The following is a 15,768-nucleotide window of genomic DNA, read 5'->3' as shown; positions in this document are numbered from 1 at the left end:
ACAGTTCGTCATTCTGCTAATTTGATTGGAAAAGAAGAGATTTTTTTTTTTTTTTTTTTTCTTTAGGTTTTTTTTTTGTTTGTTTAGTGTGAGCACCAAATCCCCACAGCCATGTTTTTAAAAAAAAAAAAAAAAAAAAAAAGTAGATTGAGGACTTCCCAGAAGAGTTATAACAGTGAAGGGGGGGGGGGGGTGTTATCTGTAATGTGATACTAAAAAAAAAAGAATTAGCAGTGATATGTTGATAACTGACTGAACAAATCTTGAAGTACACACACTGAAATATTGCCAGTTAACAAACCATATGTTTATGTTAAATACCTAAATTTTAAGCGATGTAATAAACATTTGTTTCGAATAATTATATTATTTAAAAGAAAGACATTTGTTTTAAATTACTTGTGTTGTGATTTTGATGTGTGTTATGTTTGAGAGACTTAAATATGTTTGTTCTTATTTTCTGCACCTTTTGGCCAACAGTTATCCAGCATCTTGCTTTATGTGTGTTTGGGGAAGGTTCAGGTATTTGTCACCCAGCTGAGGAAAGGATGGATGGTGGAGGAGCCTGATCTGGGCTCAGTAGCACTCAATGGCTCTCTCCGCACTGCAGGTCCAGCGCTTTTCATAAGTTTGGAGAATGCTGTGAAGAAGTCAGACATACACTCTTTGTTCTTGCACAGCTCAAAACGTAAAGCCTGTGTGCAGTAAGAGGCTGGTTTTAGTGGGAATTACACTCCAGATTGAATCTAGAGCAAGAAGGCCCATTGGCCATGGGAGGCTCCAAGGGGAAGGTGAGCAGTAAGATCTTCATATGACTAATAATTATATAAATGCTTTTATTGATAGTTTAAATTTGTAACTCTTCAGTTTTTAGTTATTCATTTTAACTGGGTGTGTCCAGTTCTGTAGAGTTTATGATCAACATTTAATGATTGGTTTGCTCTGGTTTTAAAAAAGGTCATGCTAATTTGGTAACATTCACTTTCATGTGACAAGACACAGGACAAGAGTGTCTGATGTGGAATTTATTTTTATTTTTTGTTTCATGTAAAGAATATAATAACTATTTTTTGTCCTAAAGCGTTCTGGAAGTGCCAAGCACACTTTGTTAATTATTTTTATTTTAGAATACTTAAAGTGCAAGTGTTCTTTCAGGTTCCTGTATGACTTGGTGTGATGCTAACAAGCCTTTAATACAATGTGATTAAAAAAAAAAAATGGTTAGATCAGAGAGATGGCTTGATCTGGTCAATACCCCATGCTACACCTTTCTGTCCCAGAGAACCTTTTGGGTTGAGAGGCATCCATAAGCTTCAACCATTATTCCTAACTTATTGTTAACTTCTTAATTCTGTCAGATGGGAAGGGCAAAACGTGCATTATATTTCAATGGCAAGAATATATTTTGCCATTTAAAATGTCATGCAGTTAATAAAGGTTTGGCTTTGACAAAGGTTTGGCTTTTTTTTTTTTTTATAAACAATTGGTGTTTTTATTATTGTTATTTCTATATATAATTCATTAACACTACATTGAAATAAAAATTCCTTTGGCCAGGACAATGGTCATAGCATAATAGTACCTAGTCTACAAACACAAGACATAAGTGAAATGTGAATTGAGTGCTGTAGATACACAGGGCAAAAAAATACTCTGGACAATGCATGCAGCTACAAAGGAATGATAAATATAACAAAGACATTTTCATCTGAAAAGGTGTGGTGGTGAGTTTATTTTATAAAAAAACTTTACAAATGGTTTTACTACATAGGTTACATTATGCATAATGTTTAGAATGAGTTATGCAGATTTTGATTTGACTAAGAGTATTAATGTGAAATACACAGACATTATTCTGATGTAAACAAATTCTGACTATTACATGCTGGGAAGAAAATTGTTTGTGTATGAGTTAATGAGTAGAAACTGAATCCACAGACAGGTCTGGAATGTAGGAGCAGGCTGAGAACTGCTGTGTTCCATTAATGGGTTAAAATTTTACATTTTACCAATCCAAATAAAAATATTACAAAATATACAGAGTACAAGTAATAAAGCTTTAAGCTTTTTAATTTAAGCTGAACATCCAGGTTGAGAAACTTAAAATAAATAGATCTTTGTACTTGTTAGCTTGTATTACTGATTCCCTGTGTAGCTTTTTGGAATTTCTTGAGTAATAGACCACAGTTTGGAAAGCCAAGTATTAACTGTGTCCTGGTTTATTTGTTTTTGTTATTTGTATTAGGTGGAATCTGTGTCTCTCGGCTTTGTGCTCTTGTTGTGTGTGCTCCACTCCAATGCACAGGAAGACTACTCTGGTAACAATTCAGGTCAGGTTAAGAAAGACTTTCAAAAACAAGTGTGTGACTGTCTGGAAAAACCTCCTGGAGACAATTTACTGTCTGATTCTGTCAAAAAGGGAAAAAGAATTTAGGCAAAATTCTATATATAGCATACCTCAAGTTTAAAATGTTATCAGTGCATTTTACCTAAGCTGCTTTAACAAACTTTAAAAACATGAAAACAGACTTCTGAAAGTTGTTTAAAACCTTGCTAGTTAATTTATTTTCCTTTCATAGAATAGTTAAATAAACAAATATTTTCATTTAAGTTTCTGTAATTCCTGTGCACTGCATTCAATATGCAATCTTACATGCAATTTTTAGCTTTCGGCTTAGCAAGGTTTTGTTTTTGTTTTTGTTTTTGCACTTTAGTTTAGGTCAGGAAAATCCTGTAGTTATTTCAGAACTGTAAATGTGATAGGGTTTTTCCAGGCTGCCACAGTAGTGTTTTTAGTCTACAACATCTTAATTCTTCAACATCTTCATTTAACATAATTATTTTTTTTATTATTATTAATTAGGTGAAGACCATACATATGAGGGTTCGCTAATAAATGGATATGAAAGAGAGTCTCGAGACCCACAAACTGGTATGATCACTTAATCTAAAATTTGAATGTGCAAGTACCATTAGCAAAATTGGGATATTTAACCATTTATCAAGTGTTTCTAAATAGTATTGTAAATATGGATTTAAATAGCATTTTGAAACTCCCTTTACTCCCACTCATGTATGACTCATTACTGCTCATATTATTCTTTGGCAGCATACACACACACACACACACACACACACACACACACACACACACACACACACACCCCCAAGTTTCTTTTTGAGTCTAGCAGTTTCTCACAGGTACTTTTCAATGCATTTTAAGTGGATTATTATCCCAAGCTTACACAGAGCTATGAGGATGAACAGACTGTGTCTGTAAATGACCTCTACAATCTTGCTTCACCAGAGGTCACCATGATCACAGAGGAGACCTACCCGTACGCCAGTAGCACCGAATCATATGACTATGCCAAAGAGGTGACCACTTTAACCACCCAGGTCCCATATGGAGGGAGTGCAGAAATGGGGGAGGAGGGACCCACTGCATGTGATTGTGAACCAGGCGAGCCTGGATTTGCTGGCTTTCCTGGTCCCAAGGTACCTCTTCAGTCATTTAGCATAATTTGTCATCTATGCTGTTCTTTTGATTTATTTTTCTAATATCTAATTGTAATCAGGGATCTGTAGGGCCACAAGGAAAACAGGGATTCCCAGGGGCTCAAGGCAGGGAGGTGAGATGTTTAGAGTGTGTTCAGAGAGTTCAACAGTGTGTTCTGGATATCACTGTTTCTAAAAAAAAAAAAAAAAACATATATATATATATATTTATTATTATTATTATTATTATTATTATTATTATTATTATTGTCAGGGTTACAAAGGAACCAAAGGAGTTCGAGGACAAGGAGGTGATCCAGGCTCTGATGTAAGCTCAAATTATAACCTAACATCAAAATCATATCTAAATCATTTAAACCCCTCACTCTTCTGCTTAAATGATCACTTTCTGCCTTTTCTTATTTCATAGGGTGATCCTGGGCTTGATGGAGAGGATGGTGAATCTGGTTTCTCTGGTGCACTGGTGAGTGGAAGATGAGTTTCACCTATACTGCATGACTACCCTTGAATGACCTTTAAGCATGTTTTAATTCATATTCTTTAGGGTTTGCCTGGACTTCCAGGAGACCCAGGTGTGAGGGGAAACCCTGGATTAAAGGTAAGGGCTTTTTAATGTTGATTAAAAGTATGAATTTTATAGGCTTAATAGTAAATAGTTAGTGTATAAAGCAAATAAATATTGAGTTTATATGTACCTGTGATGTTGCTCTGTTTTTAGGGAGATGTTGGGATGGAAGGTCCTCGTGGAGGAGTAGGGCCTCCAGGAGAGAGTGTAAGTAAACTTTTGTTGGCTAAAGAATGCTTTGAAAGTCTCATAGAGAATGTGTGTAAACAAACTTTGTTTATTCTACTAGCACTATTGCTCATTCCTTATAAGCCTGGGCCCTACATTTGTTTTAGTTTTTTGGTTCAATACTTGTAACTTTTTGTTTCTACTCACATTCAAAAAGAAACCATCACAGCACCACTATCACAGTCTCTATTTTTATTTGTGAAACAATCATAATGTTTAAATTCTTATATTAGAAAATAGACAGTGCTGCATCCTACAGAAACTACTTGACAGAAATATGGATCTCAGATTTATCATGTAGTTATTTGTATCATACATATAAAAGCTCAGACTTAGTTGTTTTTGTTATTTGTTTGTTTGTTTGTTTGTTTCAGGGCCTAGTAGGTCCAATTGGACAACCAGGAACTGTGGAAAGTAAAGGTATTAAGGTAAACCAGTGTCACATTAAATACATACTGATGTTTTTATGTATAAAACCCCAGCTTTGTATTGCCACATAGTGAATGTCAAAAATTGAATTAGAATTGTTCATCAGAATTATGAGCTTTCTCGTACTGTTTATTAGGGATCAGCTGGAAAACCTGGGAAGCAGGGGCCTCAGGGACGATCGGGACCGAAGGTAAGCACACAGAGGAAAAAACTTGATTTTATGTATCTAATGAAATAGGTATAAATTCTATTTTCAGACTATTAACATACGTCTTTTTTTGCTCACAGGGTCAGACTGGAGCACCTGGATTTCCTGGGGATGTTGGGGAACAGGGTTACACTGTAAGATTCATGTCTTTTCATGTAATCTCTGCACAATTATACTAAATACAGTTTATTGCTAATTGCATACCTTATGTATGTATTTGCAGGGTTATCCTGGAATAACTGGAGACAGGGGAGTGCCAGGGCCAAAGGTAAGTCTCAGTTATTATAATGTAGAGTTAGGATGGTTTAATTAGGTGATTTAATTATTGTCTGAGACTATGTTCACTATAGGCTAATATGCATGTGTATATTTTTGTTATTCACATCCAATCTCTGAAATGGAAGTCAATAATCTAAATTCTTTTTAATTACTAGCCATGTAAACACAGTCACATTTTTGGGTTGCAGTACTTTTTTATTTTACTTTTCTTCTCTGATCAGGGTGAGGAAGGAATCAGTGGCTTACCAGGAAGTGATGGAGAGTCTGGAGAGGATGTAAGATATAGCTTGTTGTACCTGGGGATTTTATATATATATATATTTTTTTTTTAATATACAAAGCATAGCTGCTATGATTTATTTTCTTCACAGGGTCAGCAAGGAGTTCTGGGAATTGAAGGGCCACCGGGGTCATTCGGTGCAAAGGTAAAAATTTGAATGTAAAAAGTTTGTAATTAAATTCTGACTTAATGTGAACTTCTGATTACTGTGAATTGTTTTAGACAGTTATCTGAACCAGAGCATAGCATACATTTAGTTAAATATGAGACATTTCACAGAACAGATTCATTTCTCTGTTTTTCTTCCCTCAGGGTTTTAAAGGGGAACGTGGACAGAGGGGCCGTCCCGGGAGAATGGGGGCTAGGGTAGGTGATTCATCCTGTATTCAAAACAGAATTTGAAGAGAGAAGTTATCACATTTAACAGTACTATTTCTTAAATTTTTCTTTTTCCTTTTATATTTTGATGTGTTGTCAGTAGTTGCCTATAATTTGGCAATCATTTTGGTCTATTAGGAAATAGGAAAAAGGAAGTTTATTTTAGTCATACTTTTCGTGTCACATGCTTATTCGTGTGACATTTACGTGGGTGTTATGCCTCATTTTAGGCACCAGACACGGTACTCTTGGTACTTTCCCTAATTATAGTGAAAGGGAATTTACAGTGGAAGTAAAACCATTACTGAAAGTGAAACTACTAGTATTCTCTGTTTTTATACGCCTTCATTTTATTGCTTTTTTTGGCTTGACATTTGCCCTTAGTTTGCATAATATATAGAAAATGGTAAATTGTTTTGTTTTTTTATCTGCTTTTAAATAATTCAGAATATTGTATGTAAATATATTACAAACAGAAAAATGTTAGGATGAAGTGTGGTGTTGTAAAACCTGATGTATTATATACTATATGACTTTGCACTGAAAAACAGTAATCCTAATATATATGTATGTTTATAAAATTTTTATGCCTCAGGGCCCACAAGGGGAAAGTGGCGATTCAGGGATTCCTGGAAAGCCAGGTCCAAAAGGCCTAAAAGGCCCAACTGTAAGGATCTTGCCCAACATGTCATAATGAAATTAATTAACTTAAAATAAATGTCCCTGTTTAAACATTTCATCCAAAGGGGTAATATATTTTACCATTTTTATGGTTTATTATAATAAGCTAACAGTCAGAGTCTCTACTTTCTAGGGTGCCAAAGGGGAAACTGGAGCAGAGGGCATTAAGGTAACAAACTCTCTGAGAATCATTAGATTTTATTCAACCCACATGAATTTTAGAATACATATACAGTATGTACAGTCATGATTTGAAAGTGTACTGGCCACTCAATAAATAGTCACTATTTATTAAAAGTAATTGTGTGACCAGAATGAAATATTTTTACATTTTAAGTTTAAAATTAAGTTTTTATAGCAAACAGCATTATTCAAATGACATTAATTATCAAATGATGTTATGAATTAACATTATCAATTATAATGTATTGTTTTACTTCTATAGGGTGATGAGGGGAGAAAAGGCCAGAAGGGTGTTAAAGGAGAAAAGGTGAACAAGTTCACGTTTAAATTAATCTGTGTAAATTTGCGTCATTTCTCTTCTCTTTTTCCGTTACACTCATAGGTTTTTTCTTTAACCAGTACTTCCTTTTTTCAACATTTGAACACAGGGAAGTTCAGGCTCCCGTGGTGACAAGGGGCAGGTTTGTTGTTTATGCACTTATTTTTGGTTTATTAAAATTGTTAAGGCATTTGTAACAGAATAGTACACCCGCTAAGCTTCAGCCCATTTTAAAATGAGGGAAAATAAAAAAAATAAAGAGCAATGTGAGCAGTAATTTTATTTTAATGACCTTGCTCTGAATATACTTTATATAAAAACTTTCAACAAAACCTACTTACATATTAACAGGAAAATTATATAATATGTGTCATACATTACGCATTTGTGCAGCAAGGAGAGAAAGGCTATATTGGACCTGTTGGCCCTGTAGGTCGTGTGGGACCACCAGGTATCCCCGGCCCCAGAGGTGACAATGGTCCCATTGGGGACATTGGAGTGAAAGGAAGCAGTGGGCCAAAAGGAAATCCTGGTGAACCAGTACGTATGAAACAGTTAAATAATCTGTTTACAAAGCTTTGTATTTATTCAATTCAATATGAAATTGCCAACATCTATCTATCTATCTTACATGCTGGATAATTTTATTAATGTGGCTCTTTTTTATTAGTTATTTGCAAAGCAGCTCTACAGAGATCACAGAAGAAAATAAAAAAGAATTGTAAATCTCAGTGTTATTAGCAAGCTCGAAATACCTGAGAGTTCTGTTACACTGTGCACATTGCAGGGTCCTAGTCTAACAGATGAGCAAGTTTTGCAGCTGTGTCGAGGAGTAGTGACTGCCCAAATCTCCCAGTATGCCTCTTCTATTCGAGCTAAGTGTACACAAGGATGTCCTATCAACAACCGCACCCTAATTGGACCGCCAGGAACACAAGGGCTTCCTGGGAGTCGAGGCAAATCTGTGAGTATAAGCAGAGCTAAGATGGTAGTTATGAAGGCCAGTTTGTTTTTAAAAAGCATATAAGCTTTGCTCAAGGGCTATAAAGTTGTGGCTTACTGACATGTTGCATTTCAGATTGTATATGTGTATTTTGCTTTTTTTGGGTATGATTTGTTCAGGGAAAACCGGGCAAAGTTGGAGCTAAAGGAGCCAGGGGGCCACGAGGTATAATTGGGGTAGAAGGACAGAAGGGAGCACAGGGTGACAGAGGTACAATATGCATTTTTTTAATTAAAGAATGATAAATATGAAAATAATATTAACTCTATAACTCAAAAATATTTTTTTATCTTAATGTTTATCCTAAAGGAAATAAAGGTCAAAAAGGACAGCAGGGTGACCCTGGCCAAGGACTTCCTGGGCAAGATGGCCACCAAGGCCCCAGAGGTAAAAATGTACCCTACTGCACTTTAAGCATCAATTCATTGTCCATATAGACAATTCCTCATATACCATACATATACAGAACATCACAACGGACAAGACACCATAGTGAAAGTCTGACAAAAACACTTTAGGCTGATCTTAAGAAACTTAACTCTTTCTCCCAAAAAGGGCTCCCAGGTCATCCAGGAGTGCCTAGGAATGGACTTGAGGGACCTCAAGGACCTCGTGGTTTCCCGGGTCCAGTGGGTCAGCCAGGTATGGCTGGTAGTCCAGGTGTGCCAGGATTGTGTGAGGCACGGGACTGTAGCATTTATGCCCCTGTTGTGCGTAAAGAGCAAGGACTTGTAAAAGGCCCTCAAAGTTCTGGGATGTAAGCACAAGCAAGGATGATTATTAATCCGCCTGCTCAGCAAGAGAAACATAAACAAGCAGCGGTCAAGTGCACATTTTGGAAGACATGACAGCAGAAGGAAAAGCTGAGCCAAATCTCTTGAACTTTACCATTTCCGTTTTAACAACCTAACTTTAAAGAAAAGACAGACTCACAACTGAATAAATGCATTAAAGTGTATAAAATCAAAGGTAAAAATGCCATGTGCTTTGTGAAGTGTGGGATTAGTCTGATGATGCATTCATGAACAGAGATGCTGTGGTTCCACTACAAATAAAGAAGACATGTAAATAATATTGTAATTCATCTTACGCACATGGACTGTTTTCCTAAAAATCTTTGTCTGAGATAAACATGTGACTTTTTCAAAATTTAGTCCTGACTTATTTAGTAGCCTTGTGAATGTGAGAAATAAGAAGACTTAAAGAACTCATCAAGGAAAAGTAAGGTAAGATTTATTTTTCCATTTTTAATTTAATTGGTCTGTAAATTAAAAAAATATATATAAAAAGATTTATTTAATTACATACTTAATGCTTTCTTGAAGCTGTGTGAAATACAAGGTTAAATACAGAACATTTAGTCTATGACTTTAAACATTCCAGATGCAACTGTAAATTATGAAAGAAAAATAATTCTGAATGTTAATTATGGAAAAAAATGTAAATTTTAATGCAACCTTAAAAAAAATAATAAAACTTTAGTTTAAAAAAAAATTATTTATTCACATTAACTTTATAAACACATACACACTTTTCTTTTATACACATATAATATATACATAAAATTGATGGTGTTATGGTAAAACATTTAAAATATGGATGGTGAGTCCTACAACTAATAACAGCAACAGTAGGAGACTTGCACAGATGCCTGGTGAAGAGCAGATATGTTAGTTGTCCACATATAAACACATGCCACAATAAAAAAAAAAACAGGTTGTGATTTGTGTTAAGTGTTCATTTCAAGCACTTTTGTTTGTCGCTCTGGACAAGGATGTCTGCTAAATGCCGCAAACCTAACATTATATCAAGATATAGACTCTAGATGTATTTATACATTACCATGGCGAGCTCTTCCTGGAAAATCTTTTTTTGGTGAAAGTTTGATCTGAAGACCTAAAATTCAAAAATAATACTGAAGTAAATAAGAAGAGAATAATCAATGACATATTTGCTGTCAGACCTTAATATAGTGAAATATTTAAAAAATTTTACGTACCTACAAAATGTATTCGATATTCGGTCACATGTGGCTGTAAAATTGAATTTAAAAAGTGATGTCTTTTAAATAAATAAATAAATAAAATAATCTGACCATTGAGACAAATGTGGACTTACTTGATAACATATAACAGTCAGACTGGCATTGACACAACCACTAATGATCATTTCACCAGCTTTCAAGTTAATGCATGGGCTGTGGCACTCAACACTTCCAGTAATGAATGTTCCTATGGGCTAAGAAAAATACATCACATAAGCTATGGCTTTCAGGCATTGGTCAAATATTATCTGAAGCTAATTCATCAGTGATATGGAAACAATATATATGATCATTAAAATCATAGCATATGTGCCTTACAATGTGTTCAGCATTCCAGTTTTGTTCACAATTTGTGTCTCTGCTTGCGGTCTCCGACTTAAGTGTTTGTGAACTTTCTTGACAGGAATACATCTCAGTGGTTTCTGGCACTGAGGCAGATACAGCTAGAAAAAAAATCAAACAGAAAACATACAATATTTCACCATCCAATGTCATTTGTCCATTGTCATAGTGTAGAGTGCAAGCCAAAGCTTAGACCTCTGGAAAAGCTAATTAAACCTTGTGAGCTCATTTTCACACCTGGTTGTAAAACAAAAAAATAGTTTCATTTTTATTAAAATAAAATAAAAAAAAATCCTATATATTCTCCCTTATTTCTCCATTTGTCTTAGGATGTAAGAAGAAACTCTTACCTATTTTTTTTTCTGGGCTCAAACATTACAGATTTATGTTTTTGGCTGTAGTTGGTAAAATAATAGTACTACTCTTTGGGATGAGATGGCAAAAGATTAAGCTTTTATGTAATGTCACTTGAAATGTAGGGTTAGGATATTAAGGATTTTAATAATATTTAGCATTATTTGTTGCCATTGGCGAAATATTTCTCTATTAATCCAGGTTTCATTTGGGTGTGGCAGACACAAAAACAATGACTAATCTTTAAATAAAAAAAAATTATTTGTACATTTAGACATCTTTTAGTGTTGTGTGCTATTTTTACACCCAGACATTTAATGGTTATAATGGGAATTGTGCTGCTTTGAAATAAAAACTGTAATAATCACTCTACTGGTGATTTGTTGCCTTCTATTAGGGACATGTTCTGATAGTGAATACCAATAAGGACCAGTAAAACCATTGGGCAACTTGTTTCTCACATCTTGTTCCCACCATTTCGACAATGAGATCAAAGTTTTTGTGTTTTTGGTTTGATGATAATGATTTACTGATGTACACAGGCACCCCACATAATGGAAACAAATTGGTAATGGCTTTAATAGTTGAATTGTTGCCATATGTGTTTTGGAAGTCATTGATTTCCTGTAATGTGTTGTCTTGTTTGTCTTCAGGGCTGTTTTTGTCTTTTCACCAAACTTTAATAAGTAAAAGGTGATACAGGAATGGTCAGGGGTGGATTTGTATTTTAATTCTCGTGAACTTTTTGACCAATATCTTTTTTAAAAGACTATTAAAGCTTAATAATTTGGAGGGGTTTTTTGCCCAGGGGAGTACTATTATTTTTCCTCCCCCTGCTGCTACCCACGTGGTGAACATGTAAATAACCGCTTGAGGACTCTCGGTGTGTCAGAAGAGTGTGGGGTAAATTCCCTGTGCTTCGGGGGGTTTCCAAGAGGATTTCCCCAGCGTTAGGTAATTCAATATTCAGAATATCTATACGCAAAGGTGAAATTTGTTTACAAACAAAAGCCTGTATTTAAACCAGTATTTAAATACTTTAAATACACATTAAAAGCTAAATGTCTGCCAAATATACAGTAGGTAAAGCAGACAGGTCTGAGTTGGTCACGTGCTACACACGTGATATTCTCGACCTATTAAGCAAGTGGTTTATTTACTAGCTTCACGCCTAAAGCGCTGTAGAAATAACGTTAAAATTGAGTTCTACAAAAGCAAGTTCCTCAAAATGGCCTTGTCGTCGCTCCATGACGAAAATGACACTGACGTAACGTGGTTAGGAGGCAAAAATGCGGAATCGGTGCGTTTTTATAAAGATTACGGATGAGAAAGAGCGACATAGGTCGCGTTCGCTGTCTTTTATCGACGTTTCGATGTTTTTTTAAATAAAGATCTTAAGGGTTATTACTTACCACAAATCGCTACAGTAAATAGAATCCGTGCTGTCATTATCAGCAACCTCAGAGAAGTGCTCGGTGACGCCACCTATTTGCTTTTTTTTTTGTTTGGGATTCCCCAATATCTTGGTTTCATTTTTTGGTCGAGTATTAAAAGGGAGAGTAGTAAAGTGCACTTCTGTCTGTCTCACTGCCATGGGAAATAATAATGCTTTGTCCTTAATCCTGCTCCTCACATTTGGTAAGCATGACTAATCTTTTACTAGTTTTGATATTTCTTTAGACGTTGTTGTTGGTGGTGGTGTTTTGGCCACGAATGTGATTTTTTTTGTGATTTTTTTGATGAATTTTTGTCCTAAATGTACACAGGTGTAGGAGTCAGAAGTAATGATAGCAGGATGAATCGTGTGACCCAATCTATCTGTGGTGAAGATGCACTTCTGCACTGCTTGGCCAAGTCCAAGCCTGGAGTCCAGTACAAGTCAGTCATCTGGTACAAGGTAAGCTTACCTGGACATGCACTCTCAGAATCTTAATTCCAGTTTGACCTCAGTAATGTCATTCGTTATGCTTTGTATGTTTGTCTTGGTTTCATATGGGATGTGGGGTTGTTCTTAGACAAAAGGTTTGGACCATCTTGAGCTACACTCATTTGTACCTTTGTAACCTTTGTGGTGGTTCTACAATCACTGACTTTTTCTGTCTGTTATACTGTATCACATATATACTGAGATATTCAACCATTAAAAGTCAATTAGTAAAAGTATAAGATCTCTGAACACATGGAGGATAAACATGTTTCTCTGCCTATTTCTGATTGAACATCGTTTCCATAGTCGACTTTTTTTCCCGTCCTAATATCCCTAAATCTGTAGTCAATCTCAGGTCTCTCTGATGTTCTGACTATAGTTTGATAATTTACATTAATAAATGAATGAATTGAATAAATTGAATGAATTAAATAAATGAATAAGCCACAATAGATTTAAAAAAAAAACTGGCATTAGTCACAAAATTAAAATGCTTATTCCCATCATTTGTAAACATCATTACACTTCCATGACATCACCTGTCTTTTAAATATGGTAAATGTGAATTAGCACTGCTGTCTGTTCTTCCCTACTTTAACTTGATAACAGGGGCAATGAGTGTTAGCACAAGCTAGTTTTACCTAACGTAGTGGCCAAAGAGTGTAAATTGAACTCGCATTGGCATCAGTGAGAATAAATGTATAGTAATTTCTCTACTAATTAGTTTATATTTGTTTAATTTGTTATGTTTGGATAGTTAAGTTTTTACTCCGGGTTCAACATGGTGAGACATATCCTGGGTGTTCAGTTGTTCCCAAATAAAAGAGAAGGTGTCATCAGTGTTCTTTTGCTTGTTATTAAGTAGGTCAATTGACCTGATCAATAAATTAATTCAATTCAATGCATTTTATTTCTCAGGTCAGTGATGCTCCCTCTCGCCTGTTAACTGGGCTAGTGCTGAAGAAGCTTTCCCATCATAACGACACTGTTCATAGATACAAAGGCGTGCAGCAAGATGTAATGCTGTTAGCGGATTCACACAGCCTTGTTTTGCCTAATGTGACGCTTCAGGATTCTGGGAGATATCTGTGCTTATTGTCTGCTCCTGTTGGTCATCAGCATCAGGAGGGAGAGATTGATCTCATGGTCTATGGTGAGTGTAAAGACATGACACATGGTTTCAAGTGACAAATTGAAATCTGAAGCTCTTATCATATACTGACTGGAATAAAAACATGTAGCCTGTAGACTTACATAAAAAAGTAAAAACCTTTTACAAATTTTACACTTTGGAGGAACCTTTCTTCGACCTAGGTAAATTGGGTAAATAGAACCCTTTTGCAAGCTATGAACCATTAATTATTCAATGAACCATACTTATTACTGAAAACCTTTTGGCACTCTTCAGAAATGGTTCTTGACTAATTATTATTTTCATTTATTTTTTGTTCTGAGATAATGAAGGCTTTTTTTACCTATTTAAATGTTAATACTTTTGGCAGCAGATACTCATATTAGGGACATGGGTCATCATGGGGACACCTGAATTCAACCATGCTTATGTGTTTCTGCCAGAAGTGCAATGTTGATTGTAACTAAACCTTTGTTTTGTCCTCCTTAGATGGTTACAATAATGATGTTGGAACATCAAATTACCAGGATACATTTTATGAAATACTGGCCATTACTTTACTTATAGTGGCCTTGCTGATGCTGTTTGTAAGTTATGTAAGTAACACTTTTTTTTTTGCCTTTTTTTTTTGCTCTGGTTTGTAGAATAATTGAAACCAAGCAAACAAATAGTCTTTTAAAAGACCAAGAAGTAAATATCAGTGCAATATGCAAAATGTTATTAAACATGCCAATGTCAATATACTTCCAAATTATTTATTTTAATGTTTTCTTTTTCTTTAGAAAACACTGAAGAACACATTATTAAAACACAAAAGCAAGTTCTCAAAAGAAACATCGAAGAAAATACATCAAATGAAACACTCAATCATTAAAATGGAATCCAAAGGAATTGTATGCAGCATTTTACCGCAGCAATATGTGTGACAAAATCATCATGGTCTCATCCAGTCACAGAAGAGGAAGGAGAAGTGATTAATGAATGTATGAACGCATGAATGTATGAAAAATGGTGCTATGTGGACATTATCTAATGAGCAGATATAGTTCAGAAGTAAAAGTGAATTTTGGACATGTATGGTGTTCCTTCCAGAGGTACTGAGGAGGAGGAGATTGTGGAGAAGACTGAGGTGGCGTTATCCTGCTGAATTGTACTATGTATCATTGCTTTAATTTATTTAAGCTAAACGTTTCAACTTAAATTTTGCACAGTTATACAGAAAAGGCAAAACTTGGATGATGAATATAAAATGTGCAAATTCGGTACCAAAAGCATTTTTAAAATGGATTCTAACTTCTAGCTCTGGCACCACATTTGTGTGTATAGTGGAAATTTGCCAGGATGATTAGAGGAGAGGAGCTGGGCAGGTGTTAGTACACATTATATTTTCTTTTTATGTCTTGGTGTTATAATTGTCTGTATAAGGCCTGTGCGATGGGTGTTGAATTAACCTATGACTGAGAAAGTTCCTGTGTTTTTGTGTTCTCATTGTCAGTAGAATATTTCTTATTTTAAAATTATGCAGTAATTGTTATACCTTTTGGCCCATTTTAAGGGCTATTTTTGCACTAATGACTTAATTGATTGTATTAATAATAAAAATAATAATAATGACGACAATGACAATACTAATATTAATTCTCTCTTTTTTAATATGCTTACTTGCACATTATTGTTGTTGATTCTATTGTCATTGTTTATTTTTTATTGTTATTGCATTTACACTACATGTGGCAGTCTGGGTAAATTTGCAGAATAAATTAATAAATAGATTAATTCAATTCAAAATTATTGTGGTTGTTGTACATGCAAGACCAAAACGAATTTTTGGTTCATGAAAACCTGTAATTTTCAGAATTCTGAATATCACAGAAAATGTAAAACTTGTGTGCTCTCA

General features: G+C 34.9%; 2 protein-coding genes across 2 annotated transcripts; both read left to right on the top strand.

The window, feature by feature from the left end:
* Positions 1-222: 222 nt before the first annotated feature.
* zgc:113232 (uncharacterized protein LOC541546 homolog) lies at positions 223-9,152 on the top strand. The gene is made up of 25 exons (XM_046847124.1): positions 223-791; positions 2,246-2,330; positions 2,864-2,932; positions 3,308-3,498; positions 3,579-3,632; positions 3,773-3,826; positions 3,929-3,982; positions 4,064-4,117; positions 4,238-4,291; positions 4,687-4,740; positions 4,878-4,931; positions 5,030-5,083; positions 5,173-5,217; positions 5,450-5,503; positions 5,600-5,653; positions 5,821-5,874; positions 6,482-6,553; positions 6,701-6,736; positions 7,013-7,057; positions 7,179-7,211; positions 7,463-7,609; positions 7,857-8,033; positions 8,192-8,282; positions 8,382-8,459; positions 8,628-9,152. Exons 1-25 carry the CDS (start codon positions 771-773, stop codon positions 8,831-8,833), a joined length of 1,890 nt encoding a protein of 629 aa, XP_046703080.1. The 5' UTR covers positions 223-770; the 3' UTR covers positions 8,834-9,152.
* A 2,509-nt stretch (positions 9,153-11,661) lies between these two features.
* On the top strand, positions 11,662-15,647 carry cd83 (CD83 molecule). The gene is made up of 5 exons (XM_046847125.1): positions 11,662-12,450; positions 12,579-12,709; positions 13,658-13,892; positions 14,361-14,467; positions 14,654-15,647. The coding sequence occupies exons 1-5, from the start codon at positions 12,405-12,407 to the stop codon at positions 14,795-14,797; spliced, it is 663 nt and encodes a 220-aa protein (XP_046703081.1). The 5' UTR covers positions 11,662-12,404; the 3' UTR covers positions 14,798-15,647.
* The last annotated feature ends 121 nt before the right edge of the window (positions 15,648-15,768 follow it).

Source organism: Silurus meridionalis, chromosome 4 (assembly GCF_014805685.1).
Source record: "Silurus meridionalis isolate SWU-2019-XX chromosome 4, ASM1480568v1, whole genome shotgun sequence".
Taxonomy (NCBI): Eukaryota; Metazoa; Chordata; class Actinopteri; order Siluriformes; family Siluridae; genus Silurus; species Silurus meridionalis.
The sequence above is the reverse complement of the archived record's forward strand: the minus strand, read 5'-3'. Positions and strand labels throughout refer to the sequence as shown.

Coding starts and splice junctions, on each gene's coding strand:
- zgc:113232 (XM_046847124.1), top strand. CDS start 771: ATGGGAGGCTCCAAGGGGAAG. Junction 2,331..2,863: donor CTACTCTGGTAACAATTCAG/GTCAGGTTAAGA, acceptor ATTATTAATTAG/GTGAAGACCATACATATGAG. Junction 3,499..3,578: donor CTGGCTTTCCTGGTCCCAAG/GTACCTCTTCAG, acceptor AATTGTAATCAG/GGATCTGTAGGGCCACAAGG.
- cd83 (XM_046847125.1), top strand. CDS start 12,405: ATGGGAAATAATAATGCTTTGTCCTTAATCCTGCTCCTCACATTTG. Junction 13,893..14,360: donor GATTGATCTCATGGTCTATG/GTGAGTGTAAAG, acceptor TGTCCTCCTTAG/ATGGTTACAATAATGATGTT. Junction 14,468..14,653: donor TGATGCTGTTTGTAAGTTAT/GTAAGTAACACT, acceptor CTTTTTCTTTAG/AAAACACTGAAGAACACATT.